Source organism: Mustela nigripes, chromosome 6, assembly GCF_022355385.1.
Source record: "Mustela nigripes isolate SB6536 chromosome 6, MUSNIG.SB6536, whole genome shotgun sequence".
Taxonomy (NCBI): Eukaryota; Metazoa; Chordata; class Mammalia; order Carnivora; family Mustelidae; genus Mustela; species Mustela nigripes.
This window is the reverse complement of record NC_081562.1, coordinates 5184180-5201839: the sequence shown is the minus strand read 5'-3', so window position 1 is coordinate 5201839 and position 17660 is coordinate 5184180. Positions and strand designations below refer to the sequence as shown.

The 17660-nt window shown below is 44.3% G+C and overlaps 1 protein-coding gene across 1 annotated transcript in view; it reads right to left on the bottom strand.

Moving 5' to 3' along the window:
* Positions 1-17660, bottom strand: part of EFCAB6 (EF-hand calcium binding domain 6) — a 201548-nt gene that overhangs the window by 146811 nt on the left and 37077 nt on the right. Inside the window, exons 5-7 of the mRNA XM_059404572.1 lie at positions 13744-13880; positions 9552-9664; positions 1022-1146 (exon numbers count right to left, since the gene is read on the bottom strand). Coding sequence (XP_059260555.1) covers positions 1022-1146; positions 9552-9664; positions 13744-13880 — 375 coding nt within the window. The remainder of the gene's footprint in view (positions 1-1021; positions 1147-9551; positions 9665-13743; positions 13881-17660) is intronic.

The following is a 17660-nucleotide window of genomic DNA, read 5'->3' as shown; positions in this document are numbered from 1 at the left end:
CAAAGTTTTGCTGTGCAAAAGCTTTTCATTTTAATATAATCAGATGTATCAGTCTTTTTCTTTATGGTTTTTGGGCTTTACATCACTCTTAAAAGGAAGTCTCAATTTCAAGATTAAAAAATTTTCACACACATTTTTAAATCTAATAGTGGATGCATATAGAATTTGCTTTGGTGTGAAGAATGGAAGGTTACAAACGTTTCCCCGAAATGGCTGCCTCATGAATTATCCGAATTACTGGGTGAGCCACTCCCCAGATCCACCACACTGTCTGGGAAGGCCTGATATCATATGCTAAACTCACACATAGAGACCAATCCATTACCTACTAGTAGTCGGTAAGACAGTGCCATAGTGTCTTAAATATTATGCCTTTATAATTTTTAAAAGCTTTATTTTTAAGTAATCTCCATACTCAGTGTGGGGCTCAAACTTATAACTCTGAGATCAAGAGATGAGTACTCTACCTACTGAACCAGCCAGGCACCCCTATAAATTATTTTTTATGTGGTACTGCAAGTCCTTTCCCATAACTTTTCAAAAGAAAATATATACATATGTATTACATATATGTATATGCATATATACATCTATATATGGGTGTGTGTGTATATTAGATAGATATGCATATATCCAGATAGATATGGATACATCCTTATATCCAGAAATAAGGAGAGCAGATATGAATGCTGAATCTTCCTATCCAAAAAAAGAGCTCTTCATTTATTCAAGTTTTCCTTTATTTTACTCAATAAAGTTGTCCTTAGAGCAGTCTTGACTATTTCTTACCACATTTAGTATGTGAGTAGTACAGAGGAGACGCTTAAGAACCAGACTCTCACCACCTCTACTATTACCAAAGGACTGTCATCAGGACTTGAAGGAGGCCTCAGGGTTGGGGACGTGGAAGGAGGATCGAAGCAAATTTTAGAAATAACGTCAAGACCTAACGGTTTTCCACAGCTGTCAATTTCCTCAGTTCACACTGTAGAGAACCCTGGCATGAGGGAGACACTCTTACCTCTTGGCAAAAGGTCCTCTCAATTTCGTCTAAGGACCGGTTTTTCCAGACATTTTCCGAGGAAGCAGAGCTGTGCAGGCACTCCTCTTTGGAATTCTTGACTGGCTGATTGTTCCATGAGATCTCTATTAAAACAAAAGAGCTTCCTCTTATTCATGTTGCCAAAGGTACGTTTAAATATCCAGGGTTCCCTTTTCATCCTAAGCTGTCCGGTAAAAAGTAGGACCAGAATGGATCAAAAGCATGAGAAGCCATGTAATAAATGGTATTGAAATAATTGGCTGAACAACTTGGAAAAAAATGTGAATCAACCTGCTATCTTGTGCTAGGATAAACCTTAGATAGAGTAAAAAGTACACCAAGTGAAATAATAAAACCATGAAAGCAGCAGAAGAAAATTAAGATGGATATTACATAGCATACAATCTCTGTGCGCAGTCTTTCCAAGGGACACATTATAGCCCCAAATCATTTAAATAATGGATAGGTCTGATGGTACAAATATTTATTTTTTGTTTGGTTAAAAACACACACACACAAATCACAATGAAAGAAAAACAAGTGAGAAAAAGTGTAGGTTAATTACCATGATGCATGAGTAGCTCTTATGAATCAATCAGATAAGTACTCACAGAACAATAGACTAAGGTTATAAACAGGTAATTCACATGAAAAGAACTAAAAACACAACAGATGTATGAAAAAGTACTCAAACTCATTGGTAATTGTAAGTCTAACGAAAACAAGTTAATTTTTTTCCACTTGTCAAAGAGGCATGGATACAAGGGAATGATGAAGAAATCGGTTCTGGCCTATGTATAGAAAACCTGGGACCTAAACACTCTGAAATCTCCTAGAATTTTACACAAATAGAATTACATGACTACTCAACAGACGTATATGGGTGCAGGTATTTTCTGCACTGTTTCAAGATTTTTAAAAATTGAAACAATTCAAATGCCCATTAATAGAGGATTGGTTTTATAACTTATGGCTCATCAAGCCTCTAAAATACCACAGACATTAAAAACAAAGGTGCCTGTCTAAATTAATAGGCGTGGAAATTTTTCCTTGATATGTATTGTTTCATGATTGAAAGGATGACTAGCATAATTTAATTTTCATTCTAATACATATGTTGTGTATTTGCAGGTCTACCCATCCACCTACACCCCCCCAGCCATCCATCTACCCAGCCATGCAGCAGAAAATAAATTGGGGAGGACAATACATCAAAAAGAACACAGTGGTAGGATTCAGGTGGAAGGAATCCGGGGATTGTTATTCGTGTTTTTTGTGGTTTCTGCCTTTTTTGCAGCCAGCTTGTATTACTTTTATAATAAAAGAGAATAAAATAAATCTAAAATATAGCCGTTTTCTTTCTCAAAGTCGACTGCAAAGAATCACAAATGGTTTCCCAGATTTATTTCCTAAAATGTCTGCAAATAAGCTTCACTCAAATTAAGCACACTTACAACGACTCAGCTGCAGTTAACAAACTGCCAGTCATCTGGAATTCCATTTCCTACCTCAAAAAACAACGGGGGGGAAAAAAAAAGAAAGAAAAGAAAAGAAAAGCAAGAAAGAAAAAAGTAAAAGAAAAATAGCTTCCCCCGGTGGACCCCGCTGGCTATATAATGAAATACAAAGGCAGAACTTGGTCTGAAATTCTGCGGCCTTGGTGGGCCAGGCATTTGAAACTGGCATCTCCAAACACACTTGAGAGCCTCATCCAGTGACAGGGAAGCGAACCCACAGAACTGGGCTCTGACTCAGTTGCGGCCGTGGAGCCCAGTTTTCTGACCCCGCATATTATGTGTGTGTTTCACTCCGCAGCACTGATGCTCTAACAGTGGTACACAGGGACACACGGCACACTGAGGGAAACCCGCTCTGGCTCCGTAAACATCGGGCTTTGGGAGCTCGCAGTCCAGGGACCCGTGTCATTAAATCCGCTACCCCAGACTAGCTACAGAACTCACCCATGCCTTGTTCAAGGGTGTGTCTTGTCATAGTCACGCCAGGCCTCACCCATCAGCCCAGCTTAATAATTCCTGCCACCTGCTAATTTCCCCCAAAGGGTCTGTGCTGATGTGAACTGGGGTAGAGAGGAAATCCAAAGCTTACATGTGCACTTACGTAGGTCATCGGTGCACGGAAGGAACCCCACCTCCCAATGTCATTTCTTCAGGTGCCAGATAGTGCTTTTGACAAGCAAGATGATGGCTTATTAGGAACATAAACATAGCAAAGCCAGAAACATGCAAAATGAACAGGAAACATTGTTCTATATATTTAGAAAAGTCAAATGTTGTTGTCCCTGCAAATATTAAACCTAGAGACTCTCTGACATGGGTAAAAACAGCATCAAATCCACCAACAGCTCCTGGTAGTGAGCCCCTGTAGAACACATTTTCCCCAAAAAGGAACTGACATGAGCAGATCATATCCTTATCATTCATAGTCCGTAGACAAAAGAAAAGCAGGAGTTCGTATGAGAAATAGAATCAGATATAGCAGTATGTGGAATTACGTGCTTAATTAAGAAAATGAAATTTTGGGGAAAATGCAAATAGGGGACATTTATTTTTTTAAGATATTATTTATTTATTTTTAAAAGAGAGAAAGAGCAAGCATTAAGTGGCCAGGGGAGGGTCAGGAAACGAGAAGACTCCACACTGTGTGTGGAGCCTGATGCAGGATTTGGTCTCATGACCCTGAGATCATGACCTGAGCCAAAGTCAAGAGTCGGACGCTTAACGTCCCGGGGACCTATACTTTAAAATTATTGCTCTCTTGAGAATATCTTCTCCAAATCACCACATAGAAAACGAGTATTATTAAAACTTAGTAAAAATGTCATCCTAGAAAAATCAGAAACAGTGTAGACTTTACTTTTCTGTCCATGTGCTTCAGGGTTGGAGTGCCAAGAGAAGAACTTCTCAGCGGAAGCTCCAATGTCAGATCCAGAAACTCTGGAAACAGTACGAAGGTGAGGGGCACTCACTCTGGATCCACACACGGACTCGGCAATCTTCCATCACCAACTGTTCAGGCCTATGCTTTTGGATCCCCATTTGCAAGAAGAAATGGACAGAAATGCCACAGAGCTGCCAAGAGGATTGACGTTGTGATGAGTGCATAAGGCCTGGCACTCACCAGACCCTCAGTACATATTAGCTACTTATTGATTTATGAGAAAGATCTCAAATGATCTTTCATTTGAGGAGAACAGTATCAATCAGGGAGAACAGTACCAATCAGAGCTAGAAAAACTCTGAAATTGGATGACAGAGCTCTGAAGCAAATCAGAAATAAAACTGTCTCAGAAACTGAACTAAAATGAATACAAGAGCAAACAAACAACAGTAAGGAGGGTGAAAAAGAAAAAAAATTGCATCAAGTAAACAAAAAAGAAAAAGGTAGGAAGGAATGCTTGAAGAAAGTTACAGTCTAAAAAAGAAGACAGGAAAAGAAATCCAGGATACATGTAAAAGGTATCATTGGGAAGAAAATCTAACTACAGAATGGTTCAGATGCTAAAAATTGCAATTCCAGAAGCCTTCCTGAAATAAAAGACTCAAACCTGCCAATTCAAATAGCATACAGATCCTTACAGAATCAATCACAAGTGTCCAACATCATGACTCATTCTAGCAAAATTACTGGGTTTTAAATAAAAAGAAAAAAAATTACCTGGATATCTGAACAAAATGACCAAGTCTCTAATAAGGGAAATAAAGTCAGACTGTCTGTCATCAAACTTCTTCAGCAAAACTTTAAGTCACTACGCAATGGGTAAAAATATTTAAGATCCTGGGGCGCCTGGTGGCTCAGTTGGTTCAGCAACTGCCTTCAGCTCAGGTCATGATCCTGGAGTCTCAGGATCGAGTCCTGAAACAGGATCCCTGCTTGGCGGGGAGTCTGCTTCTCCCTCTGACTCTCCCCCTTCTCTTGCTCTATCTCTCTCAAATAAATAAATAAAATCTCTTTTAAAAATATTTAAGACCCTTAAGGAATGAAAATCTGAACCAAGGATTTTATATACATAGTGATTTTTTGTTGTTTTTCATTTGTTTTAAACATTTTTATATAAATTCAATTAATCAACATATAATGTATCATTGGTTTCACCGGTACAGGCATGCGATTCTTCAGTCTTCTAGAACACCCAGTCTTCCTTCCGTCTCGTGCCCTCCTTAACGCCGTCACCCAGTTACCCCAGCAACTCTCCAGTAACCCTCAGTTTGTTTCCTCTGATGAAGAGCTGTTTTTTTTAAAGCTTTTATTTATTTACTTGACAGAGATCACAAGTAGGCAGAGAGGCAGGCAGAGAGAGAGAGGGAGAGGGAAGCAGGCTCCCCGCCAAGCTGAGAGCCCGATGTGGGACTCGATCCCAGGACCCTGAGATCATGACCGGAGTCAAAGGCAGCAGCTTAACCCACTGAGCCACCCAGGCGCCCCTGATGAAGAGTTTTTTATGGTTTGTCTCCCTCTCTGGTTTCATCTTGTTTCATTTTTTCCTCCCTTCCCTATGGTCCTCTGTTTTGTTTCTGAAATTCCATACATGAGTGAAGCCATATGATAACTGTCTTTCTCTGGTGGACTTATTTCACTTAGCATAATGCCCTCTGGTTCTATCCACATCATTGAAAGTGGCAAGATTCCATTTTTGATGGCTGAGTAATATTCCACTGTATATATATATACATACATCTTCTTTATCCCTTCATCTGTTGATGGACCTCTTGGCTCTTTCCACAGTTTGGCTACTGTGGACATTGCTGCCATGAACACTGGTGGCAGGTGCCCCTTGGATCACTGCATTCAGACAAACTGATTTTTTAACTGTACAGGCCACATACAGACTGTCATGAACGTGTAAGAAATCAAAGGATGTCATTTTCGTGAGCACATCTCAAGAAATCAACCAGAGGACAAGACTCAAATAACCTAAATGACAAGGGAAACCAAGCACATGAGCAGAATGGGATAAACGTTCTCACTCCTAATGTGGCAGTTATATGGAAGCCAGGTCCACACAGAAAGACCTACTACCTTCCTCACACAGAGAAATCAGAAGATGAATCAAAACCTAAAAGGACCTGTGACCTATTCCATATAATGGCACTGTCTTCTTTGTTTGATCGATACCCTGAGCAACCTATCTGCTGCATTCCTTGGCTTTTTCCAAAACAGTTTGGTAAGGCGGGGATTCAAATTAGCCAACCGACGGTCCAGATGAAAGAATTTCCATGATAAGTCAACCCAGAAGGGATATGCTGATCCTGTCATATCCAGACTTTGGGGCTGAGGATTTTGAGCTGATGGGAGGGCTGGGGAGGGACCGGCAGGTGCCTGTGATTCCTCCTTCCCCACTACACACCAGTAAACAGACCTCTGTGTTAATATAATGCAGCCCGAAGCCCCAAATTACTACAGCTGACCCCCGAACAGCATGAGGGTTAGTGGTGCCAAACCCCGCACAGTCAAAACCTGCATATAGCTTTTGACTCCCCCAAATTTAACTACTAAGAGCAATAAGAACTTGAGCAAACACTGCAGGAACAGGAATATACAGAATAACCAGATATATATCTCATATTGAATCAAATTGACAATGTGTTTCATTGTGAGATGCACCATTATTTTATGTATCCCTAACGAACAGAAAAGTTGCCAATTACTGACAAGAAAATGGAAAAAAAATGAGAGTTCCATGTTGGAACTGAAACTATTACACAACTTTTCCTACTTAACAATTCCTAATGACATAAGCAAAAATTAGAAAAATCAGGGACACCTGGGTGGCTCAGTGGGTTAAAGCCTCTGCCTTTGGCTCAGGTCATGATCCTAGGGTCCTGGGATCGAGTCCCGCATCGGGCTCTCTGCTTTGCAGGGAGCCTGCTTCCTCCTCTCTCTCTCTCTCTGCCTGCCTCTCTGCCTACTTGTGATCTTAGTCTGTCAAACAAATAAAATCTTAAAAAAAAAAAAAAAGAAAAAGAAAAATTAGAAAGTAAAAATTAGAATAAGCAAAAATAAGTAAGAAAATAAGTGAATAAATAAGTAAATAAGTAAAAATTGGGAAAAAATCTACCAGTGTAGACTGAGGCAAGAAGAAACTATTAATTTAGGCAGCCAGAAAGTTCTACTTCCAATTATAGTGGATTGGCCCATATTGAACCTATCCTTTCAGCAGATAACAATTATAAACTCTGGCCAAAATATAAACAAAAAGCTATCTGACAGCACTAGAGGGCAACTGACATCAACCTGAGTCCAAGTTTGGAAAAACAGAGAAACACTTGACTGCATTTCTCGTTAGTTCTGGCTTTTTGCCTGAGGGCAGGTCTCAGCCAAACCGATGCTAAATGGATAGAATCTGGATATAAACCCAGGGTCCTGTTGGCTTTAGGAAATAGAAAACAGAGTTCAGAATTATACAGCAGCTGGAAAGTAAGAAAGTAAGGAAAACCCTAAAAAGAAAAGCACAGAGGAGGACTTCTAACATCTGTGCATAATTTCTGCCAAGATCTTGGGCTAACCCCTGAACAGGACTTGTACAGCATACAATAAGAAACCCAGCTAAGGCTAAAATAGCACAACAAAGATTTCAAGTGTGAAAGCCCTGTGGGGGGAGGGGGCGGAGGACAAAGTGCTTGAGTCCAGGCAAATCAACTGGCTGCTAAGACAAATGCTTAAATTCCTCAGAGGCATAAAAGAGACCGCACAGTCTCTACAATGCAAGATTTACTTTACGCAGGATAAATTCCAAAACTGTGAGACGGGGACAGACAAAACAAAACAAAACAGGAACCTGTGATCCCCGTTCAAGAAAAAAACAAAACAAACCAAAATAAGGATCAATAAAGACCAGACTCTGAGATGATCTAAATGTTGGAACTAGCAGATGAAAACTTTAAAACATTTAAGAGTTTAAATTTCAAAGTGTTTGAGAATATAAAGGAAAATATACTCTTAATGAGTGAACAGATAGAAAATCTCAGCAGAGCAAGAGAAGCTGCATTCTGTCTCTATAGTGTATATAAAAGCACACCATGTAACAGCAATATAATAAAAGATAGGAAAGACGAATTGGAAATACTGATGGTAAAGTTCTTATACTTCATGAGAATTAGTATAATACTATTTGAAAGTAGACTAACTAACAATGCATAATAGAATAAAAAGTATCCATTAACACAATGTTCTTTTTTTTTTTAAGGTTTTATTTATTGGACAGACAGAGATCACAAGTAGGCAGAGGGGGGGGGGGAAGCAGGCTCCCCACTGAGCTGAGAGCCTAATGCGGGGCTCGATCCCAGGACCCTGAGATCATGACCTGAGCCGAAGGTAGAGGCTTAACCCACTGAGCCACCCAGGCGCCCCTACCCAATGTTCTTGAAATGAGGAAAACTCTACTGGAAAAGTGTCGAGGGCTGGTCTAGGTGGACTGGGAAGAAAGGAGAGCCGAAGGCAGCTGTTTAACCCATTGAGCCACCCAGGCACCCCAATTCCTATGCTTTTTTAATACTCAAGGAAAAAGGAAAAGTAGAAAAGTAGAAACTTTCTTAAAATAGCATCTATATGAACCCATTTTTACAAATGTCTTTCTTCCTCTCTGTCTCTCCCTCTCAGGCATTTTAACAGTCTGCTTTGGAATTAAACAGTTCAAATATCAACTCCACCAAAAACACACTGTATGACTTTGAGGACTTCATTTAGCACCCTTGAGTTCACATTTTCTCATCTGAGAAATGGGACAATAATACCCAATTCACAAAGTTGCTGAGTGTACAAAGTACAAAAGTACAAAGGTACTGAGAGAAATCAAAATTAAAATTAAAGCTTATAAAGTGTTTATTAAAAAAACATAATAAATAAATGCTTTTTATTATTATATTCTTTATTATATTCTTTATGTGACTTATTTTATGCCTTACCTGTCCTGTTTTTTAAAAATACACACACATACACCCATATGCACATACTCCTTAAAGATACAATATGTTACTGGGCTTTGAACCCAAGGAAGGGACTAGTGGCCTGGCTTCACATGTAGGTCTAATACAATGCAGAAACTACACAGCTACTCGCCCTTTTATACAAAGATTTTTCCCATCACAAAAGGAGTAACAGGTTCATTACACAAATTTGTGAATATAGAAGCAGCAGAAAAAAGAACCAAACAACAACCCAGACACACATCACTTAAAGACAATCTGTATTCTAGAATTCCTTTCCCATCATTTACTGATACCCCACGTACACTTGCCGTGTGACCATTAACTTCACGGAAATCATCGCTCGTAGCTGCACGTTTTACCAGGTGCATGTGCTGTGACTCACGGAATCCTTCTGCTGTGGTTAGACATTTATGTTGTTCTTCTAAATTACAATGCTACGACTATCTTTGTGCATAAGGCAGTTTCCGTATTTGAAAGTACTTCCTCAGAACAGATTCAGAGAAGAGGGATTATCATGCCAAAGGACACTGAAGTCTTTAGCTATATGCTTATAAAACGCTCACCTTGACTTCCCCCAGAATACCGAAGATTCAAGTCGTTATTCATACTGAGGTTCCTCAAAAAAACGTTATAATCCACTGCGGTGTCCTTACCAATGTTGTAATGTTGTGCAAACCTGGAAGAGAAATGCTCTTTGGTAATCAGAAATTATGAGACAGAGAATCTGAAATGAAGCAAGGTGTCCTTGAACACCGGGGCTGGTATTCATTTTACTGTGTTTCTAGCTAGAGCTGAAATTCCAAAGTGAACCCCGGGAAGCATTACTGCAGACGAAAACACACAGACCCTGCGGAGATCGCCGTACTCGGGACTACTGATGCCCGTGTCATATTCCAGTGTACAGACACGTCTCAGGTCCCGGTTTTCTCCTTTCTCTGGCAAGAGGAAGGGGCGGCCAGGGTTCAGGCTGCATATGGACAGCAAAAGCAGGTCCCGCCTGCCTTTAATAATTACGGGGCAATGATCTAGACCATGAGTCGGTTAACAGAAAGCCTCCATAACCAGAGACAGCTTAGAGCCGGGGGTTAGAGGGGAACACAGCCCACCCTCTTGACCAAGCACCGCATATCACAGACACAAACTGAGGTCCAGTTCACTGTGTCAGGGGCAAAACTTCCCTTGAAGCATTCTAGGATTTCCACAGAGAGAAAAGAACATTATTCAAACACATAACCAGGGTGCCTGGGTGGTTCAGTCAGCTAAGCATCTATGTTCGGCTCACGTCATGATCCTAGAGTCCTGGGATCATGCCCTGCACTGGGCTCCCTGCTCAGTAGAGAGTCTGCTTCTCCCTCTCCCTCTGTCCCTCCCCCCGTTCATACTTTCCCTCTCTCTCTCTCTCTCTCTCTCTCTCTCTCTCACGCCCACACACTCTCTCTCTCAAATAAATAAAATATTTTTGAAAAACCAAAAAAAAAAAAACCACTTAACCAGTGTCTCTTCCTAAAATATACTGAGATACTCTTTTTTTAAAGTTCAGATAAATAATGTTTGGGGTTTTTTTTTCTTCTTAAGATGAATTTTCTATTATTCAAATCTGCCACTTGATAAATGGTTTTCTAGATGATTTCTGCATTATTACATTTATAAAAAATTGACAGTTTTTAAATGTTTGGTTATATTATCTCCATATGTGTTGGTTTCTATAATTACCTAATTTCATGCTGCTTTCTAAAAATTTAGTAATTATCACTTAAAGTATTTGTTATTTTTCTGTTTTCCAAATTTAACAAAGAGTAATGTCATGTATTCATTTCGATGCATACCTTTTTTTTTCCACTTTGATGAATCTTGCCTATTGTTCTAATAAGAAAAATTATCTGGAGACAGGATAGCTGCCAGATGCTCAGGCTCAAACTCCCCAAATAGCCGTATCTTTCATCCACACTCTCTGTCTTGTGAAAATACGGCCGTAGGCTCGGGGACCCAGGAGGCTGAGCTCCTGTGCTCCTTCCTGTTTGGGCTGCCATCCTATGGAAAGCTTTGGCTTCTCTGCTGCTCCAGCAACATGTCCAGATCCTGATAAAAATCTCATCACCATCTTCCCCAGTCTCTATAAAAATGCAGCATTCCTTCAGACTGCTCTCTCCTCCAAGAGAATCCTGACCTCTCCTAACACCCACCCCAGCCACCTTCATAATACCGGCCACATAGTCATTGAGGACACACAGACAGAATCCCATGGTAATATTTCCTACAGATAAAATGTCAAAAATTTAAGCCTCAGTACTGCCCCCACGTGCAGTATCCCATAGGCTTTTTTATAGGAATAAAGGCGAGGGAGGCTGCATCGCTCCTGGGATGAAAGGGCCAGGGCCGTTTTCCCAGAGCCCTGCGCAGACCTGCAGGCAAGTTGGTCACGCAGGAAGGCCCACTGTAGGGGACAAAGGGAATGACACCCATGGACCCATAAACCTCTCCAGCGTCCCCACCTACAACCAGCCGTGGACTTCACTGGTCGGCTCAGGCGGCCAGCTGACCCTCGGTGAGTCTGTCAGCTTTTCAGGCTGCTCATCTGTTATTTTATCGGGATTCAAATACGTCAGTCTGCAAGGCAACCGAGGGTGGGGTGTGAGAGGTGGGAAAGGAAAAGCAAAAGCAAAACCCAACAGGTCTCAGGGCGGTGTGATTTAGTATAAAGCCGGCGATGATTTTCTCTCTCGCCTCTTCTCCATACACGCTGCGTGGTGTTCTGCTGCCCAAAGAGAACTGTTTTCCCAGGAGTAAAGCGCATTCCTGGCATGTCCATGACTGTGACGGTCACTGCGGGACGTCCGCCTACTCTGTGCCCGGCCCATCACAGGCCCACTGTGCGCATCACGGGGAATCCTAGCGCCACCCCTGCAAAGGGGGCTCCTCGGTCTCCACTTCTTTAAGAAGAAGCGGGGTCTCAGAGAGGCCCAGGAGCCTCCGGAGGTCCTAGACCCGGGAAGGGCGTCCACAGACCTGACCCCAGGCATGCCCGACTCTACAGGCCAGGCAGGCATTTGCCGCCACCCTGAGAGGCAGAGGCTGGTGTTCAAGAGAAGGCTGTTTCCGATAAAAGAAAGGATTCAAAAATGCATTGTGTTTCCTGCTCAAAAACTAAAAAGGCCAAGTAAATACTGAAGCATCTTCTCAAGGAAAGAGTATATTCTTGAGCCTCAATAAAGAAAAGCATTAAAGCAATTGAAGAAATGGTCTACTTTTGATCTTCTGTGTTTCTGTTCTAAAGAAAAGCAATTCCATTATGTTAAGTTTCTCAAGCCTTATCATGAAAACAGTATTGTTGCCGAGGCTTAAAAAAAAAATCTCAAATAAAAATTTGTGGAGTTCTTTATTATTCGATACTTACGAGATGGGGAAACAGACAGTAACATTTTTTATAGATTTACTAGGTTGGAGACTGCAGTGCCAAACACAGGGTTTATTGTCAAATAAAACACTGTTTTGTTTTTTGATGGCCTGTTTTAGAAGAGTGTTGCTTCTGTTCTATAATTGCGTGCACAAAATTATTTAATTTGTTTTGTTTGGATCTTATTCTGGACACTTTCCCAGTCGGAAAGATATAAAAATTAAAACATCTATTATGTCCTTTTATATTCTGAGGTGGGTTATAAAGAGGAAGAAAGAAGAAAATATTCAAAAGACCAGGAAATACATATATTTTTTAAAAAGTCACCTTGTTTCTCAGCCCCCACGATGCCCAGGCCATGGTCACATACCCCCTACGCTTGCCTGCCACAGGAGCGACTCCCTGCACTCCTTCCAGAAGCAATGTCGTCTTTATGACACCATGTGAGCGCAGCCACCTGTGTCATCGGGATTTATAACTGCGGTGTGATGTGAAACTCTTCGGCTCAGAGTGAAATAATAAGGCTCGGTACGTCTGTTAACAGCCTGGGGGATACTTAGAAAGTGGTGGGGGAAGGCAGGAAAGGAAGAGAGTCTATTGGCCAAGTATCACGGAAATGAAGTTAAACGTAGGCCCCCTTCTAGTAGCTTCCATTCAAAGCTCAGGCAGCACAGAAGCCAAACCTTTGGCTTCTTCTAAATGATCCGGAGTTTACTGGATGCTCAAAAAACTAAACAAAACAACAAAAAGACGAAGCCCAGGCAGATTTTCACACGCTGCCCTTGCACGAGGAGCAGGTCGGGGGGGGGGGGGGGCTTTCGAAAGCCATGAAACAGCTAAACGTTTAGTTATTCACTGTCCCCCTGCTGCAGTGTCCCCTGGACCCCAGCAACAACTGTCCTCAGGGGAAAGTTCAGTTTTTGTTATTATATCAGGAGGGAGAGCCAACAGGGAACACATCGACCAAGGAATAATTCCTGAAATTTGTTCTTCTCTATCCCCGGGCTTTGAGTCAACATCAACTGTGAACTGGAAACACGGGGGACGGCGGGCGTGGAGCCAACCAGGGAAGGAGAGACAACTGGTGATGGATTACTGAAATAATCAAGATGTGTTCTGATCTGCAGGCCAGATGACTGCCACCCTGGGGACTCTCAGAATCCGAATCATTAGCTCTCGGATCTGCACATTCGCGGAAAGCTCCACCAACAGAGGAGACGTGCCTGGAACACCTCTTTTAAACAGTCAAGACAGAGCCGGGGGAGGGGGTGATGTCTGGTCCCAGTGCACCTGCCAGGCCTCACTTTGAAACTGGGCTAAGTTCTACTGAGCCACCTTTCCCCAGATCTCCACTCACTTACTTTCTGTATTCGTCACTTTTCATCTTCAAACAGAAGGTCTCCAGAACTTTCCTCAGCTCACAAGGCTGGATCAGACCAGTCTTGTTAACATCAATGAGCTTCAAGGCTTTGATAACAGTTTTAATGTTTTTGAAAATCTGTGTAGGAAAAAGTGATTTCGGAGAAGTCAAAAAAGACCCTGTGTTAAAAACCAAAATGGTCATTTAAAAAAAAAATGTGAACATTCTTAAGTACTTCTTGTAAAATAAATGTTTTCAAAGACTCACAGTTGCAGGTATTGCAAAATGATATGTCTATGGAAAAAAGAATACTTTGCACTTACTGAATGTTTGTAAAGCCATTTTCTCTGTAAATGGTCTCAGTAAGTTTTTAAAAAGTCTTTCTGATGTAAAGCAGTAAGTCTCATACACGATTCATTCCCTTTTAAAGCCATGTGAAAAATCTTTTTTTGTTATTGATTGGTGCTTAAAAACTATAGTTCAGGCAGGGCTGAACTTGGACGATCTTCATTTTTCCACAGCTACATGCATGTTTTTCCTAGGAGCTGCAAAACAGTACTGTACCTTTCAACCCCTGAATTTAAAAAAAAAAAAAAAAATTGTAGAAAAGTTGCCTAGATGTCTTTCCCAAATTCAGCAAGGGTATATTTATTGGGCACACAAACATGAAAGGCATTTGGATGAGCCAAATGGGGATGTGGGGATTCAGAGTGCTGAGCTATGTCCTTACCCCAAAGCTACTGGTACTTACAGGACAGGAACTTCGCCAGGCCTCACGGGTGCTAAGCACGGAGCTATGTGATCAAATCCCCCCAACCCACAGGAAGGAAGTATCCCTCCCCGTTGTTAGATAAAACTGAGGCTCAAGGACGCTACATGAGTCACCTGCATTGACAGCGATGATACCAGGATTCTAACGCAAACCCACCCTTTAGCCACAGTACTGGAGGAGGAAACAAGACATAAAGTAAATATTCGTGAAGCTGAGCTGTGGGAATGAGAGCCAGGCAACACGGAGAGCACAGAGCTGGAGGCCTTCACAGAAGGAAATGGGCACTTTCAGCCCGAGTCATCCGGGAGGCTTCCTGCAGGAGGAGGCATCTGAGCTGAGAGGGGTGGCTAGGGCAGGACAGGAGCGCATTCGGCACGGTGGAACGTGACGGCTGGGGACGGGACTGTGGATGAAAAGTGATGCAGGACTGGCACAGTGGGGCCTTGCCAGGTCTGATTCTGCTGCCCTGAGCTAGATCAAGTCCATCCCCAGTCTAGAATCGGGTGATCAGTGCCTCTCAAGGAAGAGGTTTGGGGAAAACACTAAGAGGAGCAGGTTGTTGTTTTTTCTTGTTATTAACATCCCTGTCTTCCTCAACACTTCCTCTGCCAGCTCCCCTCACTGAACACTGTGTGACTGAGGAGGAACCCCCAGGAGCCTGCTCCTGGGGCGGCTGCCCTCGTGCTCACCCTGAGGAACCACGAAGCTAGAGGAAGGACGGCCACTGCTCCCTCTTCTCCCTGGCTGCTTGGACCTGAGTCCCAGGCCCTCCTGGCTGGGCTGTGAGGGCCTGACATGCCGCCCCTACTTTGGGGACCACAGAGTTCCCTACAGACAACTTCTGAGCCCAGGTCTCTCAGCTCCCCGTCCTCCGCTCAGCCAGACATCACCTCTCCCCGCTCAGACTCCACACCATGTAATCCCCAACGACTGCCACTCTCTAAAATCAAGCCCCATGCTCCAACCACCCCCAACCCTCCGGCCGCCTCGCTGGAGTGCAGGACCCCGCAGTCTTCTCCCCAGCAGGGCTCCTACCTGCCACTCAGCTCCTGGGCACAGCTCCCTGTCGCTCCCTCCCCACCACCCAGTCCCTGTAGTCACCAGTGCGTATGTGCCCCTCTGCCCGCCTCAGCCCTGGGAAGCCTGCTCCCAGGTTCAGCCAGCTCAGCGCCTTTTCCAAGCACCTGATGTGACCCATTCGACGCTCTCCTGGGTCCTCTCACCCGAGGGCGCTGTGTGTTCCCGCTTTGCTGTGTTAGCCCCTCGCCACCCCCACTGCGAGTCTGCCAACCCCCCCCTGCTCCTAACCTCCCTTCCCACCCCCTCCCCCTCCCACCACTGACAGCCATTTACAGGAAAGACAGAAATGGCCGTAAGGTGACAGCCAATGGCCTGGTCCTCCCCAGCATCTGTTGGGACTCCAAACCCATGGGAGGGGCCTCCCCTCCTGGGTCATGATGCTGCCTACCAGACACTCCTGACCCCATCCCCACAGCCACGCTGCCTCACTCACGTCTCCCCACAAGCTGTGACCCTCCAGGCCCCACAGATCCGGTCCTGGCAGCTCTCCTACCTCATCGCCCCCATTGCGCTCCCCCCACGCGGCTCGCTGCTTTGGGGCCACACGCCAGCCCCTCCACTGTTCCTCCTCAGTGCCGGGCTCCTGCTTCAAGGCTTTTGCCTTTGCTGTTCTTTCCGCCTAGAACATTCTTCCCTGGATACCCACTGCCTCACTCCCTCACTTCATCCAGATCTCGGCGCACCTGTCATCTTATCCGAAAGACCTTCCGACCACAAGGGTAAGTTAGGACCCCACCCCCCACCCCCACACTCTGATCCTCGTCTTCCCAGTACTTCTCACCAACTGATTTCATGCTCATCTTGACTGTCCGCCTGACTCTCCCTTGGGAATGTCAGCTCCAGGAGCTGGGTTCGGAGCTTTGGCTCCGGGGTCTGGCTCAGTAACTGTTTGAGTGAGTGAATGAATCTCTCTTCTTTTGGGGAGAAGGCCACACCCTGAGGAACCTTTGCTACCCCCCCTCAGGGCCGATCCTGGATGTAAGAATGCCTCGGTCGACCATCGATGGAATAATGATTCTAACAGTATCATCCTTGAACAACTATCAGTGGAATGTCTGTTCTGTGCAAAGCCCCATGCTAAATTCTAGACACATCTCCCGCGGCTACCAACCGGGCAGCACTGGCGGAAACCATCTTACTCGCCCACCCTGGGAATGCCCAGCGAGGAGGAGGGGGCACGGTGTCCGCGACGGCGAGGCTGGCTCCCCGGTGTCCTCCCTCAGCCCAGCGGCGTTGTCTCAAAGAGCAGAGCCGTGGCCGCCGAGCGCCCTTGCCCGGCGGTCACCCAGGACCCACGGCACCTTGTCTACTGCCAAATCCCGATTCACGTCTTCTGGTGAAACGGAGGACATGAGGCGATGCGCTTTTTTAAACCCCCGAAGCAGCCCATATGGGTCTCCAGCGTGGAAAGCCAGGAAGCAGCGAGTCTGGCACAGAACTCACACCCACCAGAGGTATGTCTCCAAGTTTCTTATCATTTGTCAGACTGAAGTTTGGCAAGATCTGAATTGAGCTGCAGATGGCGGGGCTTATCGAAGGCGGGCGAGTTAGGGCCACGGTGTACAAGACTTGTCCTGTCCGTGACAGGAGAGAAGAGGAAAGCACACAGGAGCCAAGTGGCTGGGGTCACAAGAGGGACTGTGTCCCTGCCCCACCCCATTTCCCTGTTCCCTGGAGGAGGGAGGAGAGGCAGGAGACGAAAAGGTAAAGACAGAAAAATAGGATGGCGTGGGCAGCCTCTAGCTCCTTTCTAGGCCAGCGAGACGTGTGCCATTTTGGTAGAAGTGGGACGCGTCTGTATTAAGAGCCACTGTCTCTGAGCCTCCTGCTTACCCCTCACGCCAGCTCCAAATCCCACAATCTCGCCCCCTCCCACAGTCTCTGGGCTCCAGCCACAAGGAACTGCCCAAATTCACAAGCATGGCAGGCTCTCCCGCATATGCTAGAAAGTTCTCACCAGGCTTGCGAAGCCCTCCTTGATCTGACCCTCCCTACCTCTCGACCCCACCCCTGCTTCCCTCCCCTACTCTCTCTGCTCCGGCTTCCAGGCCTCCTGGTTCTCTCTC